Here is a 19,703-nt window from a genome sequence, read left to right on the forward strand (position 1 = left end):
CCTGAATCATTTTCTCAAACTGAACGATCCTACGTCTTACTCCTTGACGACTTGAACGAACCCCTAGTCGCACGGGCCATTTTCGGTATAGAAAAGTTGATTTCGCTTGAGTTTATTCTCCTTTCGTCTGCACTTTAAGGTATAGTGAACTCCGAGCTCTTGTCGCTGCACCAGTGCTAGTGTACTGTGGATCCATCTGGAGCCAAAACGACAGATAATTAACGACTCGCAATTGGGCAGATACCGTTACCGTAGTTATCATTACGAAAGTCAAATCTTTACGTCAATATGTCTTTCCAGAACTTCGAATCTTTCCAGAACCAGCACCCCGCTGCTGACGCTGCCGCTGCCGCTCCTGGTGCTCCCGCCACCGCGGACACCACTATGACTGGCCAGGCTGATCCTAGCACTGCCGCTTTCCAGGGACCTGCTCCCGGTGAGCCCAACGCCGCTCCTGTTCCCCAGCAGGCCAATGAGGGCAAGACTACTCTCTGGTATGTTCATGTCCAGGTCCTCTGAGACCTCGTTTTGTACTAAGCCGATCGTGTTTCAGGATGGGCGAACTCGAGCCCTGGATTGACGAGAACTTCGTCCGTAACCTGTGGTTCCAGATGGGTGAGCAGGTCAACGTCAAGATGATCCGTGACAAGTTCTCTGGGTGAGTAAAGCATAAACGCATGTGGACTGAAGGCGATCCTAATGTTGGTAGTAGGAGCAACGCTGGATACTGCTTCGTCGATTTTGCCTCTCCCGCCGCGGCCGCCAAGGCTCTCTCCCTCAACGGCACCCCCATGCCCAACACCAACCGCCTCTTCAAGCTCAACTGGGCTACTGGTGGTGGTCTTGCTGATCGCAGGTAAGGAAAACGCTTCTTAACGATACGAGTCAATGATAAGGACTAACATCGTCTTCTTTCCATAGCCGTGACGATCGTGGTCCTGAGTACTCCATTTTCGTCGGTGATCTCGGCCCCGAGGTCAACGAATACGTGCTTGTCTCTCTCTTCCAGAGCCGCTTCCCGTCTTGCAAGTCTGCTAAGATCATGACCGACCCCATCAGCGGCATGTCCCGTGGTTACGGCTTTGTCCGCTTCTCCGACGAGAATGATCAGCAGCGTGCCCTGAATGAGATGCAGGGTGTTTACTGCGGCAACCGCCCCATGCGCATCTCCACCGCCACCCCCAAGAACAAGGGACCTGGCGTCGTTCCCGGAGCCATGGGCATGCCCGCCGGCCCGGGTATGTACCCTCCCATGGGTGCCCCCCCTATGGGCTTCTACGGCGCTCCTCAGCCTATGAACCAGTTCACCGACCCCAACAACACTACCGTCTTCGTTGGTGGTCTGTCTGGATATGTGACTGAGGATGAGCTCCGCTCTTTCTTCCAGGGATTCGGCGAAATCACCTACGTTAAGATCCCCCCTGGAAAGGGCTGCGGCTTCGTCCAGTTCGTTCAGCGTCACGCCGCCGAGATGGCCATCAACCAGATGCAGGGATACCCTATTGGCAACTCTCGTGTTCGTCTGAGCTGGGGTCGCTCCCAGAACAACTCTGGCCCTGCTGGCAGCCCCTACCGTCCTGCTCCCCCTCCGCCTCCCATGTACCCTTCGATGGGCATGCCCCCCGCACACCAGTACGGCGGCTTTGCTCCTATGAAGGTTAGTTCCCCCCAGTGAGCGGCCCTAGCAGCACTCGAATCTGGGTTTATTGACTCCAATGTCTAGTAAAAGAGCGTTCCTCTTTAGTTTGAAAGAAACAGCAGGAGTTTTGCGTCATTTCACGATGGGTCTTTTGTGTGTCATAACCAATCTGCTATTATTTCTGCGAAAGTTACCCTCTATAGCTCTGGATGGGCATTTTCTCCTGTGCTACGTACTTCATATGCGAGCGCTTCATTTTTCTTTAGCAACATTTGAGCTCTGACTTATTTCTATCATATCTTACTTCATTTTTATCTTGATGTTTCCACCCTTTCCTCTCTCAAATTCCCCTCATCCAGTCTGTTGTATGCTTTCATTTTAACCCGATGCCCTCTGCACCCCATCTTGCATTGATTATGTTCCTGGGCCGCCAAAGGTCTTCTATCCTTATGCGTACGGCAGCAATCGGATTTGTCTCATTTGCGCATTGGTTCCCATATACTCCCTGGGCAGGCTTTTTGCGAAAAGTTCATCTGAGATTCCCCTTTCATGAAGCAATCCAATCAAATGTCTTATTCTGAGGATGTCGCGCTGTGCTTTCCGGTCATTGGCCTGTACAACATCTTTCCATCGGGGCGTCGTTCGCCTTCGATTCCTCCTTGAATTCTGTTTCTTATGGAATACCCTACATCCAGTATCTGCCTGTTTTTGATGCTTTTTCTTGAAGGTGACGCATCACGCTTCGGCCGGTGGAAACGATTTTTCCCTTCGGTCAAATTCGTCGTCTTCTCTCGTCACTGTATCCACAAGGCGTCATGATCTGGCACTGGGTTGACCGAGTTCCGTCGCAGTCCGCCCCTTGAATTAATCTGTAGTTATCAAGAGAACGGGTGTGAATCAGGCTAGGCGTTTGACATTGGGTCATCATGATGTGGTTTCCTCCTTGTGTCATTTTTTCCGGATGATTCCCCCTCTTGCTATTCTAGCCTGCCATGTGGTAGCCGCGATATCACGGTTCCCGGGGCTATAATGTAGTATATGGAACGCAATATAGATGGCATGCCTCCTTACTGAGTTGACTTGACTTGAGCTTCAACGGCGGGTTGTTTGAATTGTATGTAGTCAGTAATTTGGCCCATTGAGGAAGGTACTGCTGCTACCTTTCCCTCCCTCCCTCTCTATCTCCCTGAATCTTCTTGCCTTCTTCCCTTCCTCCCTTCCCCTCTCTCTCCTTCTCCGCATCTTCTCCTTCCCTAATTTCTCTCATTCCAACTTTGTTTTACACTCCTTCTTTGTACTTCGCCTGTTCTTCTTCTCATTTCCAGACCTGCTCTTGGGTCTTCTTCCTCGACGCAAACACCGATTGAGGGGAGGGTCTTTATACTTGTCATATCTTACTATCCGTCGATCTTCACTCTTCTGATTCTTCCTTTCTCATTTTATCCCACAGAAATAAACACCACAGGGCATCCAGCATGCGCTACGAAAACTGGGACGTGCTTCTCTTCCCCGAAACTTCCAAGGTGCCTCTACAGGAGTTCAAGACGCAATGCTTCGTCACCAAGGACAAAGGTCGGTGGCAATAATTCTCGTGCATAAAGGCGTGTGCCTTCTTTGCTTATGCTGTCGCAGAATCACCCTACCTGCATAGCCCGGCCCTGGTCACCCCGGCCTCGTGCTCGATACCCCAGGGCAATCTGGGACAATTGCCGGTTTTGACTACGTTCATCCCCAGTCTGCGTCACAATACTCCGTTCCGAGTGTCGATTCATAGCTGGGAGAGGCCTGCGCCCAGTCGATTCATGGAAAGTCTTTTGCAGCCAGATGATGCACTGCTCTTCGAGGTTCGCGTCTTCATTGACGGGCTTTGCGTTTCGTAAGCTATTCTTGATCCCTGTAGACCCTTGTCCGCTCTAGGCCGCGCTGGCTAACATCTCGTAGTGGTAGTGTATTCAATCAAAGATCCTCCTGGCCTCATGTTCTCGGTAAGCCTTACTGCCTTCAGCCGGCGCGTATGTGGCATTTGAGCAACGCTGACTGAGATCCATCTGTCTACTTAGATCTGAGCTCCTGTGCGTTTCCAGAATCCCCACCCCGATTCCTGCCGACTCGAGTGAAATTCCTGACATAGTGCTGGTCCAGATGTCGATAAGAGCGGCAATCAAGATCGTCTCCGCTTCCCAACGTTCCATCATGAAATCTTGAAGTCGCAACATTGGGACGCTGGAGAGCTGTACGGCAGGATCAGAGTGGTAATTGCGGAAGGATTCTCGCGGCCACATCGGTCTCCTCCATTTGAACGTTTGAAGGAAGTAATTGCGTTTGCTTTTCAGCATGCTCCGATCCGTGAGTTGTGCCGTGCATCGCTTTGCTTGAGAGGTCCGTTACTCACAAGCGCTAGAGATCCTGGAATACTCCGAAATCGCCTGGCCGAATGCTTCTATGTGGACGCGTGAGCCCCGGTTGTTTAAGTACAACTCTAGGGGCGCCATAAGTGATACGAAAGAACCGGAAGATAGCCACACGCACTCACCTTCTAGGCATGATATTCGGCACATGCTGGCGACTAAGAGCCAGGCTAGCAACCAATCCGGATGCAGCTCTTGGAGTTATCGCAATTATCAGCGGCAGGTTCCCCAATGGCAAGGCCAATACAGCGAGTCCAGATGGCTGCCTCAAGAACACTTCATACCAGACCCCTTTGTCGATCCTTACGTGCTCGACCCGACTGCACGCCACCGGGGAGCTCGAGCATCGTGGGAAGATGTGCCTATGCCAGACTATGTGTCTAACTCCAGCAGTAGTCGCGCCATCTCAAGCATGACGGGCATCAGTTATGAACACAGCAAGCATCCTAGCATCGTTACCCCTATCGACGAGGAGTCGTACAATCAATTGATAGAAGTATTAAGTCCTCCGAAGCCCCTCAATTGCGGCACGTACGCGCCAACCAATACACCTTCAACGGCATTGCCCATGGGGATCAAGCTTTCGGCGGCGGCGAGAGCGCGGTCTGCATCTTATTCGAAGAGCATAGGCCGAGCCTCCGAGTTGAAGGAGGTATCACTGCCCGAAACCAGGGAAATTTCGGGCTCAAGCACGAAGACAAATCTTCCTGCAGAGACCGCAGCAACAAGCAAGGTGCATGCCAGTCCGAGCACGCATGTCAAGAGCCGAAAGGAAGGTCTCGCCTACGAGAACAAAGAGAACGAGGTTTCGGTAGAGGCGTCCCGCAAGGATAGCGACAAATCTCGCCAGACTCCGCTGAAACCTACAGTACGCACGAGCGAAATAATGGAAACCCCAACCGAGACCAAGGGGAAGAACTCGATCGGTTCGGCCAGTGGCAGAGAGGGCACCCAAAAATTCAAAAGAGGGCCCCTCCTGATGTCACCCACTGAGGACCCGCCCGCGGCTGGACATCTGGGACATCAAGCGAGCCTTGATGACTCCCTCGACGCTAGGTCTCCGCTTGTCAGCACGGCTCTGGAAGTGGCAGAGGTCGATTAGCATTACTGTGACATTTCTAGCATAGGCGCATGTTTCTCTAGTTTGTTTCATTGCCGACTAAGTTTTCACCTTGCAAGGGCTTTCTTTGCCTTCTGTGTTATTCTACGCGTGATCCATGAATCCTTTCTAATGGCTGGGGAAAAGGTAGATGGGACTAGTACTGAGCTACTGGACACCGGACATTCGTTGATCATATATAGCTATCCCTATCAAACAGAGTCTGACAAGTGTTCTGCGGCATGGGTAACATGGTTAGCATGCGTATGTACTGAGCGTATGCACAGAGAAATTAGCACTGCAATGCAGCGTTGAATGCAAGAGATTGCCCACTGAGAGTTCTCCAGCCCACACTCACTCACTCACTCACTCACTCTCTCTCTCTCTCTCACACTCTCTCTCGCTTTCTCTCTCAGATACCATGTTTGTTTACTCCACACGCCACTCAACTAGGAAGGTGTTGTCCTTCACTTTCCCCTCAAACTCTTCTCCTTCTCCTTCTCCCTTTTCTCCCCCTCCTATACCTCTTCCTTCTCTTGCTTCTCCTTGTCATTCTCCTCCTTCTTCCGTTTCCCTCATCTGTTTTCCATTTGTTTTGTTCTCCCACCCCCTCTCGACTCCTCGACCGCTAAAGTCCGCTGCCCGTAGCATAGCCGTTGGGAACCCTCCAGGTACTTGCGCTATTCTTGGAGGCTCAATCTTACCATGGACAGTTACCTTCCTTTCTCACGCCAGGTGGTGGGAACAACTTCGACTTCGAGCACTTCATTCACGGATGTACTGTCACGGTTCCAGTGCCACTCTCCCCAGGGGTTTTCACACTGGGCCTATGTTTCTTCGCCCTACTGGGAGCTTATTGAATCCGTGCCTGCACCAGTGGAAGCCTCGACTCTGCTCTCATCACCTCGGCCCGCAGTCTCACAACCATTGCGTCTCAATCAACCCCCAGTTCCACCTTTGTCGGCGACTACAAGTGTGAAATGCGAGCCAACTGACACCGCCTGGGGCGAAGAAAGTTTCCAAGAATCGAAGCCAGCGGTCGCCGTCGAAGCGTGGAATAAGCCGGATTGCCCAGGACCCGTTCAGCGACTGGCAGAAGCGCAATTGGACTTTCTTGACGATGATGTGATTCTCTTCTGCTTTGGTGTCCTCACAACGCAGGCGTTGCTTCTGCCGCGCTTCCAGTTTAGTGTCTCGAAGAGCTGCAGATGGGGAGTCAAGCTTACAATGTATGGGCACACGATTGTAAAGTCGATCATCTACAATACTCAGAAAGAAGCCAAATCCGATGTCTGCCGCGCTGCACTGCGAAAGCTACAACCTGACTTTCCGGATTGGAAGTTGCCTGACATTATCGACGATGTTTCACTGGCTTCTGACTGGAACTGGGTTGATCTCCTGCAGGGCAAGTAACTTTATGGTCGCTTGATTTGGTCCGGCCTAACGAGCTTCATGGCAGAGTTTTGTACCTTCAGCGGTCTCGACTTCTCAGGTTATACCAAATTCATGCACGGGAGTGAGTTCTACCACAGAGTCCAAGTCCAACGTACCATTTACACCGGAAGAATTGGGCATTATGCCGACGATGAGCACTCCCGAAGATCGTGCGCCCTACTAGCTCTGCGGCGTCTATACATAGATGACTCTGATGTTACCAGCAGCTTTCTAGGCCCTTCTAATCTGAAGAAAATGGATGCTAAGATGCTCGCCTTAGTTCCGCGAGACCCTCACCAGGCGCGGACTTTCACATGGGAATGCTTCGATCATGCAAAAGCCGCTCACAGTGAGAAGAGACGCGATCGATTCGAATTGCCCTACCGGAGGAACCGACGACCTGAATATGAGCCCTCAACCGCGTACCCCAACGAGGCCGGCGAAAACAGAAAGCGGACGAAAGTCGAACCTCGCAACTCGAATTTGTTACTCATCCAGCGCGCCAGAATAGCATCGGTTGAGGTGACTGTCAAGGAGGAAGAAAAGAGGTGGACAGTGACACCCCGTGAGATTCAGCTCCAGATACAGAGCCTAACCTCATATACCGGAAAGTTGCAAAGTAATGTATTGTTCCCATGTTCTCGGTCGAACTGCTAATGGTATTCTTCCTTTGCACAGAGGTCTGCGGACTACTCCACTTGGAATACCCCGAGATCCGAGTGGAGAGGCTGGACGGGCGCTTGACCGAAACACTTGGTCAATATACTGTCGGTGCTCACTTCAAAGACGATCCATTCCTCCGACGTGCCGGTCCTATCGGTCACGTCAACAGCTTGGAGGGTACCAAATCAATGGCCGAACAAACTTGTGCCCAGAAGGTTGTCGAGTTCTTGATCCAAATGGTCGAGGAAGATGATGAGCTCGAGACCACGGCGGCGAACGAGCGTAGAAGTGTTCAGCAGTGGGGTTTCAGGAATGAAAATGTCATGATGCATGGTCACTAGTCGGGTTACCCTTTGTCGTAGCCGGCAGCTGTTCTGTCTCTATGTATTTGGTGGTTACTGTTTGCTTCCCATCTGGAGCTCCCTCTTCTGTCATTTTCTTCACTTTTTGTTCTTGTTCTCGCTTCTTGTCATTCCCTACTATTGTCGTTGTTCATGTTTCATTCCCTTGGAATTTCATCACGATATGCTTCTGGGATTGCAAGAGAATGCCACGTTTTGCTCAGGTGCCACAGCAGATGATATCGCCTGTCTGGAACCTGGTTCCATGTGGCCATCGCATCTCTGGCATGTGTGGCGAGTCATTTGATTCTAAGAGAAACCAAAAGAAAGGGCTTGGGCTCTACTGGACGGTTCTTGTTTCGAGTCTGAATGCAGTACGCTATGTTATGTGGGGTGGCTTTCTGGTCTGCTGATGGAGAGGCTAACTACTCTCCCCTTATGGATGTGCAAGTTCGACATAATGTCGTTGGGGCAACTGGTGCGATAATGGAATTGCTATGATCACTTTTACCATGTCCTGGAGAAGAGACAAAGGAATCTCACTCGATCGGTTCGGTCCGCATGCAGTAGGCCGGCGTGAAGCGTACACAATCTTGTGTAAACGGGGTGCGGTAGAGCGGGCAAAATCCAGCACAGCAGAGATGGAGAAGCACATACAGGCAAGGGAGGCAAGCAAGCATTGAAGCAACGCAGGATTCGGCTCGATTGAATATGATGTAGGATAAGAAGAGTAGCAAAAGGAAAAAGACGTCAGTTCTCTTCCTCAATTCATAAAACCATTCCCAAGAGAGGAGTCAAGATAGCGACTAGAACCTCGTCGATAACGCCAATCAAAACTCAATGAAGAAAGGAGGCAATACAAAGGAAAAAAAGGGAAAAGGAAGGGACAAAAGTGTGTAACAAGTAGAACTTGTTTCGGTTGAAGAGAAAGAATAAGGTGTTAGGCGAGAAGAATAAGGCCAGCCAAGGACATACACATCTTGTGATGGAGATCTCAAGTATTAAGGTTTGAGTGGTAAAGGGTTTGCATGACTAACGCTGGAGAAACATCACACTAGTGGCCTTCGGGGGAATTGATAAGAGGGACAAGATTAATCAAATAATAATAAAAGAATAGGAAAAGAAAACTTTCAAAGCAGAGTCACACAAGACATGTAGGGCATAGAGAGTATGGCTTGTATACAAGGCATCCCCTGCAGAGCCAGTTATCAATCACCCCTCGTTGACAGGACAAAGGAAGGGATATGCAGAACGGATACGCCAACGCCTTGTCACTAAAGCACGTATCCAAATCATGTCAACAGGAAGAGACAGTTAGTAGAGGCACGAAGGAAGCAAATAGAGCAATAGCACAGCACATATCGAAGTTTATGGAAATGTACAAAGCAAGGGTATATGAGTGAAGAACTGAACAACCGTCGGATCACATTCATAGGCCATCCCCGGCACCGGTCTCAACACCGTCGGTAGGATACGATATGTTGGGATCGAATCCGAAGCCGGCCGTGTCGGCATCGGTGTTGAGGAATGTGTCGAAGTCAAAGTTCTCGAGAATGTCTGGGTTCTCTAGAGCGCTGAAATCGAGGTTGAAAACCTGTGGCTATGGCAATCAGCATACATTTTCACTCTTGCTACAATTTAGACGAGGAGACTCGGGATCTGGAAGACATACATCAGGAACGCCAAGCTCGCCAAACTGCTGGCTCTGGTCTGTCGGGGGCTGCACAAGCGGCTGAGGTGCAGGAGCAGACGTAGGCTGTTGGGGAGCGCTCGTCGTGACATTGGCACCGGCTTTGTTGAATGAGGCGGGATGCTGAGGAGTAATCGGGGTAGATGGAGTAGGAGTCGGCGGATGCTCGGCTTCAGAGGAAGGTGTGGCAGCCGCGTTTGCTGAGGCGGCAGCGGCAGCGGCAGCAGTGGTTGCTTTCTTCGAGGGCCGCTGTAATCACAATTAGCAAACCATGTTGAGGTGAATCGACAAGTATGACACCTATAAATACATACCTTGCGTGTGTCCTTAGTATCCTTCTTCTTAGGGGCGGGCTTGTTTGCCTGCTGTGGTGTGGGTGGAGCGGCTGCGGCCGTCTGGGGAGAGGGCGGCTGGGTGCGACCAGTGTTGGCACCGGCTGCAGGAGGGGCCTGAGGAGGTGGCATGGCGTTTCTTTCTTGTGGGGTTCCGGTCGACTGAGGCTGAGTTGCGGGAGATTGTTGCGGAGCCATAGGTTGCTGGGCACCTTGCTGGGGTTGCCAGCTTCCACTAGGTACCCGGTTTCCAGCACCAGCGGGGATCGGTTGACCCATCTGAGGGGCGCTGAATGCTGGATTGGAGCTCGGGGGTCGCATACCGTTGGGTGCGCCCATACCATCAGGCATGCCCTTCACGTAGAACGAGTTGGTCATATCAGGAGGCATCGGATTACCGAAGTTCATGGAGGCGGGAGATCCACGACCCTGAGCCATCGCGTCACCGGCACTTGGGGAGCCGGGGAGACCGGTCTGGGGCATCTTTGGCGTACCCCGCTTCATTTGATCGTTGGGATTTGGCGACGTGCCCGCCCGGCTGCCTTGGGGAGAAGTGCCTGGTTGCAGGCCCGGCTGCCCAGGCAGTGGGGGCTGGCCGTCAGGACGGGCCATGCTATCCTGCTCTTGGCGAGCCATCATCAGACGCCGCTTATTCTGCTGTTCAAGCAGCATAAGTTGCATCTGATAATCTTGAAGAGCGTGGTTCCCGTGCTGACCGCCAGGTGTCTGCATCCCGTTCCGGACCTGGGCCATTTGACCATTCGCGCCATAGTAGTCGCCGTTCATGGGATACACCTGGCCATCTGGCATGGACACCATGTCCGTCTGGTTTTGCATAACACCGGGGTTCATCATACCATTCGGCATACCCTGGTTATTCATTGCTGAGCGTGAGTGATGAATGGCCAAGTTCTGAGCATATACCTGGATAGATTTCTGCTGCGCAGCAGGTCCTGACTGCGGGAAAGCCTGGAATTGATTGGGATTCATCGCCCGGTTGAGTCCGTTCTGCATCAAGAGCGCAGCTTGTGGGTTCGGTTGACCTGGCATGCCCTGGACCTGAGCGCGTCCGTTGGGAGCCAATTGCTGGCCGTTCATGAGGCCACCTTCAAGCCGAGGCCGCTTCGAGGGGGACGGGGCGTTTTCTGCGGATGATGGCGATTGGGGGCGGTGGCCGTTCATATCAATGTCGGAGTGTTCCCGAGTCATTTGCATCATTTGAAGTTGCTGGTGTTGATTCTTCTGAAGCTGTTGCAATTGTTGTTGGGTCCTGTACCAATAGATCAGTACGTCACCTGCAACCTGCAGAGTAATGCAGAGGAATGAGCATACAGGCCTGGGGTATTGTTCTGCAAGGCGGTCTTCTGTAGAGGTTGGGGAACCATGCCGTTCCGGCGAATGTTCATTTGTCCCATCTGCCCAGGCATCAGCGGCTGCTGCCGTAATAGTTGATTTTGATGTTGCTCTCTGAGGCGCATAATGTTCTACAAAGCCCCAGTTAGACTCTTAGGTATATTGCGGGCTTGCGAACGGAACATACCTGGGTATGACTGAGGTATTGCCGCACATCGGCACTGGTCCCCTTCTTGCGCTGGGCCCAGAAAAATTCCCAGAAGAGACTGAACCATTCGAGAAGGAAAGAGGTCTGTTGGCCTTCACTCGAGAGGTGGGGGCGAGGAAGATCATCGGGGATCTTCTTCTCCCCATCCTTCCCGTCGGTCATCATCGTATCACCATCAACCCCGTTCACATCACCATCGCGACGGTGACCGGGACTCGTCTTGATGGGGGGTTCAGTGTTAAGTTTGACGGATTCATCCTTCACGAGCGCTCTAGCGCACTCGTAGTAACCGCGTTTCAAGAAATAGTCGTAGATATAGGTGTTGAGATTGCCGACCGTATTCTCAGGAATGTTGTGGATGGTTGCATCGTTGCGGGGAGCCGCAGAACCATTGTTGATCATAGGGACACCTCCCACAGGACCGCCCGCACCAGGGTTCATCCCAGCCACGTTCATTTGGTTCATGGTGGCACGCGAAGGGTTAAGCCACCCTCACCGGACGATTGTCCTCGATGTAAGAAAGTGGAGATCAAGTACTTGCAACGCGCATCCACCGCTTCACGGCGAGATAGTATACCACAGGTAAGAGATTAGGTGCGCCGAGACCGAGGCGTTGGGGAAGAAGATCAGGTCACAGCACCTTCCGGCCCGATATCAGACGATTTGATGTTATGGAGCAAGACGCGAGGTCGCCTATATGATGTGGCGGGGAGAGGGAAACGAGAAGGTTGACAACGCAGTTGCGATAATCACCGAATGAAGGCGAGCGTAGCCCACTCGGAAGCAAAGGCAAAAGGTAGGCACGAAAGAATTTGTTGCTGACCCGTCACAGAGAGATGGAGGTCAGAGGGAGCAGCGTCGGATGAAATGGGATAGCAACACAGAGACACCAGGGTACTAAGTTTTGTGCAAAGACTCAGCCGCTAGAAAATGCGCGAGAGAATCAACTAGAGTGAGGGAGGAGGGCGGCGACAAGCGATACAAGTAGGTAAAGGACGGGAACGACGTATAGGAGAGAGCGGCCCAGGAGGCGTCTCAACAGGCAGGCACAAGTACCACCACTTCTTAGCCAGAGGAGGAGGGCGAAGGACTTCAAGAGGGGCTAATAGTAATCACCAGAGCCCCTACAAGAAAAGGGAAAGAACTGGAGGGAAGGAGAGAGGGAGGGAAGAGACGGAGAGATCCGGCAGATTCGAGGGAGAGGTGGAGGGGGAGGGAGGAGAGGCGAAGGTTAGGACAAGGTGTAGCGGTGGATCTGAGGTGTTCTCTGGTGGGTGGGAGGACGTGGATATCAGGCGCGGTGCCTGGAGTTGCTGGGCTGTTCAATCACTGCCGGCTGGGCGTGAATCGCTTGTTCGGAACGGAAGAATTTGACCGGAACGCCGCAGGAGGGCTGGGAGATGCTGCTGGCTGGCGTAAATCTCAGCATGCATTTCCAGAAATGGCGGCAACACACCCCAGAGAAGGGGAGGGAAAAAAAATTATGGATGATGATGATGATGGATGACACAAATACTGGACAGGGACAAGGAGGCAAAAAGGGTTGTTGTGACAGAATAACTTACCACAGAGACGATCACTAGGAAGAGGAAACAACAAGCAGAGAGGAGAAGAAATGAATGAGAGGAAGAGCAAAAGAAGAATTGGCCCCCCGGAGATTCAATATGGGTAGGGGGAAAAGGGAAGAGGGAGGGAGAGAGAGAGAGCCAAGTCTTTTTTCTCGGAGGCAAGAAACGAGACCAGCCGGGTAAAGATGATGTATCTATACAGCTGAAGAGATGGTTAGCTTCCAGAGTCAAGTTTGACTAGCACATTATTGACAGGCTATAACGGTATCACTCTCAATTGAAGGTTCGATAAACGACACAGATACTTATGTCTCCTTTCCCATGATCATAAGGAGGATAAATGGTCTATACCCAACCTGATAGTTGAGTTGACGTGAACTATCCCGCGCGGCGTAACTTACCTATCGATCACGACGAAGGCAATCGGAGCAAGATGGGAATTTCGAATAACGTACCTGTCAATTGAAGCGATAATTTAGCAGGTAATTATGAACGCGAAACTTCACAAGCATCTCAAATGCTTCAAGTCGGTCGCATCATGACTTGATGGTTGCTTCTATCTATCGATAAAGTAGTTGCGGATCGAATGACTGGGCCCTGCGTAATTCTTAGCACAGCCGATGGGATCTGATGGATGGAGTTGTCCGCTTCCTGTTGAGGCTTAGGGCATCACGTGGCTCCTGGCCACATCTCCCCATCTCATGATCCTTCTCCATGTCCCAAACTCAAGGAAATGAAAGACAGGTTCATCCCGGAAATCGGGGAAATTCATCTATCAGCCTGATGAAAATCCCCTTCCCATAGAATATGAAGTTGTGGTGATGGTGAAGCAATGCGTTGCGTCTACCGAAAGTGATGCCGCATCTACGGTATACAACTGTCCGATGTCAGAATACAATTAGGGCAGGGCGATCATTCCTTCTATGCAGTATCTATACTGTATTCTGCCACTTTACACTTTTCAGACCCACAAATACCACCGGGGTCGAATTTCGCGGTTTGATCTATCATTCTCACGCAAACCTCACCGTTCGTCCAATACAATGTATCATACATATATTGTTGACTTCTCCAGTAATGCCATCAATATTAACTTACAGATGATCTCGATCAACCTATGCAGTTGCTTATTAAACACAACCCCCGTAGACACCAGACGCCTCGACTAAATGGAAAACTAGGTTCATACAGCACGCATACTGCCACGCTTACTCCTCTTCGGGTGGCATTTCGTCCTCGATGTACCTCACAAGTGATACGCGCATCTCCGTGGTATCATCTCCTCGTAATACGTCGCTCACAAAATGCGCCTCGATCTGCATCTGGACCTGTTGACAGAGTTACTAGCCAGTCGGCGAATAAAAGATCAAGGTAGAGAATAGTTACCATTTCCAAAGCCCCACGCAAAACACCGCATAAGATATTAGAGAACCAAAGCTCATCCTGAGCCCGCCCATCGTCTGGTAGTTCAACAAAGTCTGCGAGCGGATTCTCGTCAAACACCAACGAGAATTGATTATTGTCGCTCGTCCAATTCGTTACAGTGGGAGCGATATTAAGGAATATCCGAAACCCGACCTGTTGCGCGTACAAACGGCGTTATTATCAATCCCGATTCGTCTCGCATCGTTTAAGGTCACAAGTCTTACCTTAGCGATCATGTCTGCCGTTTCCCGAAAATTGGCACACCGGCCTACATTCGATTTCGCCAGAAAATCCTCAATGAGTCGCATTCCGATGTTGTAGCCCATTTTTTCCAGCTGCTTGTTGACCTCCTGATAGTTTCCATCATAGTCCTGACAGAGTTGTGCGACAATTGTTCCGTATGTCAAAGTGACCAGCTCCGCATTGACTTTGTCGACTCTTGTTCTAACGCGGTGGTGAGTCTCTGCATTCTCAACGACTGGTGGCTCTGTCTCGAATTATCATGAGGCTCGCGTCGGTGACTTACTTCCATAGCCTAGCACGTTAATTTTCTGTCAGCGAGTCTGTATGTCATTAATGGGAGCTGCGGCTCGCTCACTCTTCACCAATCCTGGATGCTTTCGTGGAGGATGACATATTGTACTCCAGGGCCTGTCTCAGGTCTCTTATAAGGTCTCTTATATGAAAGAGTCAAGAGCAGCCTCAAGACTTGGGCAAGAAAAAAAAGATCTGAAATCAACTGCGTATGCAACTGGTGGAGTGTTGACAATAAACTCCTCTCCCCGCTTCGATATGGGTGGAGCGAGGGGACCGAAGCGGAGCTTCACCGCCTAGTGGGCCATCCGCGGGCGCCTATCGCGGCTAATGTCAAGCATCCAGCGCTTCTCCTCGGTACCACCAAGCATCGATGCCTGGACAAGAGACCAGGTCTGATTAGTAGACTACCGACTCGGCGCGGCGCTTTCTAACCCTCGGGCTCCCCCCGATCACGTTCAATACTAGCTCGGCACCTCTCTCAATTTTCCCCAATAGCTCTTCGTATATCTCCGCTCCTGTCGTCCTTCACGTGTCTCTTCCCTGCTCGTGAGCCCGCTCATTACACACTCATCAAGATGTCCGGCGAGAAGCGACCTGCCCAAGAGGCCTTTGGTTCCTCCAATCAGCTAGTCGTCAAGCGAAAGAAGTCCGATGCTGGTATCGACAATAGTGCAGCTGTGGTCAAGGGCTCTTCGCAAAATGGGGCTCTCGTGCAAGCCGTATGTTACCAGGTGGCCGACTCGAAAAGATTTGTCTGAAATATCTTTACTGATCCTGAGTGCAGGTTCCCCGCACCAGCGGGCTCCAGGCTCCGATCATGGAACTTACGGGTGAGCTGCACGGAACCTGAATTAATGTGTTGTCGGCTAATAATCGGACCCAGGCCATTCCGGTGAGGTTTTCTCTGTACGATTCGATCCAACGGGTCAGCACATCGCTTCAGGATCGATGGATAGATCAATCTGTGAGCAACTCACCTGGCGCAGCCAACTTGCAACTCATACGCTAACGCCAGACATCTTCAGTGCTTTGGAATACATACGGTGATTGTGAGAACTATGGTGTACTGTCAGGCCATCGAGGCGCGATCCGTGACCTGCAATGGTCCCGAGACTCTAAGACGATATTCTCCGCATCGACGGATATGACGCTTGCCAGCTGGGACCTAGAAACCGGACAAAGGATTAGACGACACGTGGGGCACGAAGATTACATCAATTGTCTCGATATCAGCAAAAGAGGTCAGGAGTTACTGGTCAGTGCCAGCAACGACGGCAGTATAGGCATCTGGGACCCTCGGCAGAAGGACGCCATCGACTGTCTGGAGACCGAACTTCCCATCACCGCGGTGGCGCTCTCCGAGGCTGGAAATGAAATATACAGTGGCGGTATCGACAACGCCATCCATACGTGGGATATTCGGAAGAAAGGCATCGTATATTCCTTAACGGGGCACACGCATACCATCACCTCACTCGAATTATCGCCGGACTCGCAAACGCTTCTCTCCAACTCTTTCGACTCCACGGTACGGACATGGGACGTTCGGCCTTTTGCACCGGCCAACCGACACATTCGGACTTTTGACGGTGCACCAGTTGGCCTGGAAGAAAATCTAATTCGGGCCAGTTGGGACCCGATGGGTGAGAAGATTGCCACTGGTAGCGGAGACCGAAGTGTCGTCGTGTGGAACTCCAAGAGTGGGAAACTCCTATACAAATTGCCAGGGCATAAGGGGACTGTCAATGATGTCCGCTTCTCGCCCAACAACGAGCCTATCAGTGAGTTCCTCCCCGTGCATTATCGATCGTACTTTGGCTCTGTCGCTCTAACCATCATCCAATAGTTGTTTCTGGATCATCCGATCGCACTCTTTTGCTCGGTGAGCTTGGCAAGTGAATTAGTCGTGGGGGTTAGACCAGACGTCTATCAACAATTTACCATGCCATAGCACCGCGCAAGAGGCGACTAGAATGTACATGCATTATATTGAGCTACATCGCCTACAGAGGCTCGTGCGGTTCTGGGACGCAGTAATCACAAGAAGCACATCCAAGCGGGGCCTAGGGCAGTCTAGCCAAGGAGGGTGGCTTCGTGAGGACGATGGCGGTGACAAAGCAAGGCTACTATCAGATCTTTGAATTTCCCCGATCCAACATCATTCAGCAATGAGCGCTATATCGTCAAGCATCTCTGTCTATTCTTCGACTGCACTGCTACCCCAGTGTACGGTACTCTTCATATAGGCTGTGCAGCCATATAGTCAATTGTATAGTGTCCTGGGGGGTGACTCGACCGTACTTACCCATAATCAAGACTGCCGCAACTTTAACCATGACATCATTGGGGAGTGAAAGCATTTCCAACATTTCTGGGATAAGTTTACCATGTGCTGGATTTGAAGTGTGGTGGCTGTAAGCCCGAGCGGCAAACGTGGGTCATCCAGGGGTAAATGCTTCATAGCAGACCGACCAGAAGAAAGAAGTATAAGTATAACTCAAAATCAACTGAATTAGGTGATTGAGAACAGGTACTGAAAACCCAATTGTTGGATGCTCTCTTGGATTTCTACTAATTATAGGTCATGAGCACAGGGACTGAAATAGGTAGTATCAAGTAGAAGTAGTAGTCGGTGCTGTTGTCAGAGGAGAAGAGATCGCAAATGCGACCAGCTAGTCTAGCTTCAAACTAGTCGTCTGGTTGCTACTTTTGGAAACAAACTGAACCAACTGGCCGCGGCTTGTTCCCCCTGCTCTGTCTTGCTCTCCCCACCATCGTTTTGCTACTTCTCCTTCTTCCCTTCTCCTTCTTCCTTCTCTCTAACTAATCTTTATCTCATTCTTACGATGGAACGATCTTCTCTCCCTCCCTCTCATCTTGCATATCCTGTCGCTCGCTAAGATTGCCTTCTTATCGATCTCCTTTCTTCCCTTCAGCCAGCACTGATCATTTCGTCATTCCCTGGGCACCCACCTTTCACATATTACTGTTCAATACCTTCATCTCAGTACGATCTTACTTACTTCCTTCGCTACCTTACCGACTAGTTGCAGCTGCTGTAATATTCATTTCCTTCGCTTTAGTCGAGTCCGGTTTCTGCATCACTGGGCACAACCATTGGTTGACCTGGCCTTCACACAAACCTGACTGAAAGCTTGCCTGGTGCTGCTATCGCCTTGCTCCGTTTTATCTTTATCCTTGTCTTCCGAAGCATTAAGGGCCAAGATCCTGGTCGCTAGACACTTCTTGTTTTGCGGTCGGGACTCCCTTAAATGCTGCTCCCCTGGGCCCCTCAGTCAACCTAGGCTGGGCCATCATTATGAATCTATAAAGCCGAATTCGACCTGCTTGTCTATTTCTGTCGCAAGTCACCAAATCTGCCTCGGAATTTCCGGTTGCGCTTTATTACGATCGATCGTGGCAGATAGTTTTCGTCGCGATTCACGCTCTCTAAAGCTTGCTGTGTGTTGTTCAACGGATGCGGAAGTGCGCTTGAATTCATACATACTTCCAGAAACAAATCGCATTGCAGCTCACAAAAGTCTTTCAGTTGGCCAACATCCCTTGGAATATTGAGCAGGATCTCACTCGATATCTCCTTATCATTTGACTCTTTCTCACTGATCAGAGCATATGTCAGTCATTGGTTGTCAATCATACTCACCATGGAATCGGTTCGGCAGTCTCATCCTGAATCGACACATTCCAACTTAAGCTCTGGCATGCTGTTCAACTCTTCATTATCGTCTAACAACACTCGTGGTTCGGATCTTGACTCCCAGATAACTCTATCTCTTGGCCAACGTATCGCATCCAGAGCAACTAATCGTCGCCTAGATGATGAGCAGCGACTACTTGGGGATGGGGATAATCACATAACAGACCAGGAATCTCGCCGTCAGGGAAGTCCTATATCAAGGCACAACGATTCGGAAGATGTTTCGACATTACCATATTCGCCTCGACGAACATACGTCCCTATCGAAATGCAGTCTACTGCGGGACGGGATGCCCATGCTGCGCAAATGGATATAAATTCTCACAGAGAATCACAGGGTCTTAGTTTACCGATCGACTCTGGTAGTCACAGCCATGGCAGGCGATCATGTACCTCAATCCTGAGGGAGAGGAAGGTCCGCAGGCGGCTCATTACATTGATTGCGTCAGGAGTCTTCCTCCTCTCGGTTGTCACTATATACCTTGCATTTGCTGCTTCGCGCACAACCTTGGGCCGCGAGCTACAAATCCTGCTCATTTTTATGATACTGATTATCGGCATTGTTTTCTGTCATTCTTTAACTCGGTTCCTGATGGCAGTAGTCCCAAAATCTGAATCTGACATCGCTTCAAATCGCATACCGAGCAGGGCAGGACCCTCCGGTTATGCGCAGCCGGCACATCCCATTCACGTTGTCCTGGCGGGGGATGAAGATGCAATGACTGAAAGCCACAACGCTGCTCGAGAAAAGATCACTGTACCCCCTCCAGCATATGGCCTTTGGAGAAGTAGCGTGGTAAGCTTACAGATGTGCATGATTTTCCTGGCTTGCGCTAATCGATATTCTTCCAGCGATTAAATCCTGACTTGTTGTATTGGCAACGCGTGGGTAACAATTCCGCACTACCAAAGGTCGTTGAACGAGATCCCAGCAACAAGTCTCAAATACCTCGTCCGCCTAGTTACACCTCTGATGATGGGATCGACTACGTGGTAGAAGCACAGCCACGATCTTTCACGCAATGGCATGCACCAGAGCGGCCGTCTCGCCGGCCCTAACATTCTTTTCAGCCTTCTGTTCTTCTCTGCACCTCCACGGTATGCCACGGGCAGAGAGCCTGCCGTGCATCAAGTCATGCCTTTGTTGCCAAGCTCTTTTCCTTCATCCGAGATATACCCCAACATCTGCATTAGCTCATACTTAACATTCTCTCTTTCTTTTTATTGGTCCTTTGATTGTCAGGGTTCAAGCGGGAGTTATAGTGGCATGTCAGCAGTGATGTATCTA

The 19,703-nt window shown here is 50.9% G+C and overlaps 7 protein-coding genes across 7 annotated transcripts; 5 read left to right on the plus strand and 2 right to left on the minus strand.

Annotated features, from left to right (window-relative positions):
- Positions 1 to 51: 51 nt before the first annotated feature.
- Positions 52 to 1,850, plus strand: BO97DRAFT_196956 (RNA-binding protein). Its single transcript, XM_025690513.1, has 5 exons — positions 52 to 139; positions 241 to 494; positions 554 to 658; positions 710 to 856; positions 922 to 1,850. Exons 2-5 carry the CDS (start codon positions 289 to 291, stop codon positions 1,673 to 1,675), a joined length of 1,212 nt encoding a protein of 403 aa, XP_025547814.1. The 5' UTR covers positions 52 to 139; positions 241 to 288; the 3' UTR covers positions 1,676 to 1,850.
- Positions 1,851 to 2,738: 888 nt separating this feature from the next.
- BO97DRAFT_460194 (uncharacterized protein) lies at positions 2,739 to 5,205 on the plus strand. The gene is made up of 6 exons (XM_025699330.1): positions 2,739 to 3,211; positions 3,272 to 3,515; positions 3,581 to 3,624; positions 3,700 to 3,711; positions 3,782 to 3,985; positions 4,041 to 5,205. Exons 1-6 carry the CDS (start codon positions 3,115 to 3,117, stop codon positions 5,147 to 5,149), a joined length of 1,710 nt encoding a protein of 569 aa, XP_025547815.1. The 5' UTR covers positions 2,739 to 3,114; the 3' UTR covers positions 5,150 to 5,205.
- A 1,030-nt stretch (positions 5,206 to 6,235) lies between these two features.
- BO97DRAFT_328251 (uncharacterized protein) lies at positions 6,236 to 7,548 on the plus strand (the record flags this gene model as incomplete). Its single annotated transcript, XM_025691332.1, has 3 exons — positions 6,236 to 6,555; positions 6,595 to 7,199; positions 7,259 to 7,548. Coding segments are annotated over 3 exons (1,215 nt in total), but the record flags the coding sequence as incomplete, so codon positions are not given.
- Positions 7,549 to 9,013: 1,465 nt separating this feature from the next.
- somA (putative cAMP-dependent protein kinase pathway protein (Som1)) lies at positions 9,014 to 11,632 on the minus strand (the record flags this gene model as incomplete). Its single annotated transcript, XM_025697267.1, has 5 exons — positions 9,014 to 9,178; positions 9,257 to 9,523; positions 9,589 to 10,876; positions 10,939 to 11,090; positions 11,147 to 11,632. The coding sequence occupies 5 exons, from the start codon at positions 11,630 to 11,632 to the stop codon at positions 9,014 to 9,016; spliced, it is 2,358 nt and encodes a 785-aa protein (XP_025547817.1).
- A 2,186-nt stretch (positions 11,633 to 13,818) lies between these two features.
- Positions 13,819 to 14,941, minus strand: BO97DRAFT_408192 (TRAPP complex core subunit BET3). Its single transcript, XM_025695798.1, has 5 exons — positions 14,759 to 14,941; positions 14,687 to 14,695; positions 14,385 to 14,604; positions 14,122 to 14,313; positions 13,819 to 14,063 (listed from the first exon to the last, which is right to left on the minus strand). The coding sequence occupies exons 1-5, from the start codon at positions 14,794 to 14,796 to the stop codon at positions 13,944 to 13,946; spliced, it is 579 nt and encodes a 192-aa protein (XP_025547818.1). The 5' UTR covers positions 14,797 to 14,941; the 3' UTR covers positions 13,819 to 13,943.
- Positions 14,942 to 15,097: 156 nt separating this feature from the next.
- Positions 15,098 to 17,044, plus strand: BO97DRAFT_446002 (WD40 repeat domain-containing protein). Its single transcript, XM_025698602.1, has 5 exons — positions 15,098 to 15,416; positions 15,482 to 15,527; positions 15,581 to 15,661; positions 15,723 to 16,478; positions 16,544 to 17,044. Exons 1-5 carry the CDS (start codon positions 15,273 to 15,275, stop codon positions 16,594 to 16,596), a joined length of 1,080 nt encoding a protein of 359 aa, XP_025547819.1. The 5' UTR covers positions 15,098 to 15,272; the 3' UTR covers positions 16,597 to 17,044.
- Positions 17,045 to 18,362: 1,318 nt separating this feature from the next.
- Positions 18,363 to 19,474, plus strand: BO97DRAFT_353621 (uncharacterized protein; the record flags this gene model as incomplete). Its single annotated transcript, XM_025692059.1, has 2 exons — positions 18,363 to 19,211; positions 19,268 to 19,474. 2 exons carry the CDS (start codon positions 18,363 to 18,365, stop codon positions 19,472 to 19,474), a joined length of 1,056 nt encoding a protein of 351 aa, XP_025547820.1.
- Between the last annotated feature and the right edge of the window lie 229 nt (positions 19,475 to 19,703).

The sequence above is a fragment of the Aspergillus homomorphus genome (assembly GCF_003184865.1).
Source record: "Aspergillus homomorphus CBS 101889 unplaced genomic scaffold BO97scaffold_45, whole genome shotgun sequence".
In the NCBI taxonomy this organism is placed as follows: domain Eukaryota; kingdom Fungi; phylum Ascomycota; class Eurotiomycetes; order Eurotiales; family Aspergillaceae; genus Aspergillus; species Aspergillus homomorphus.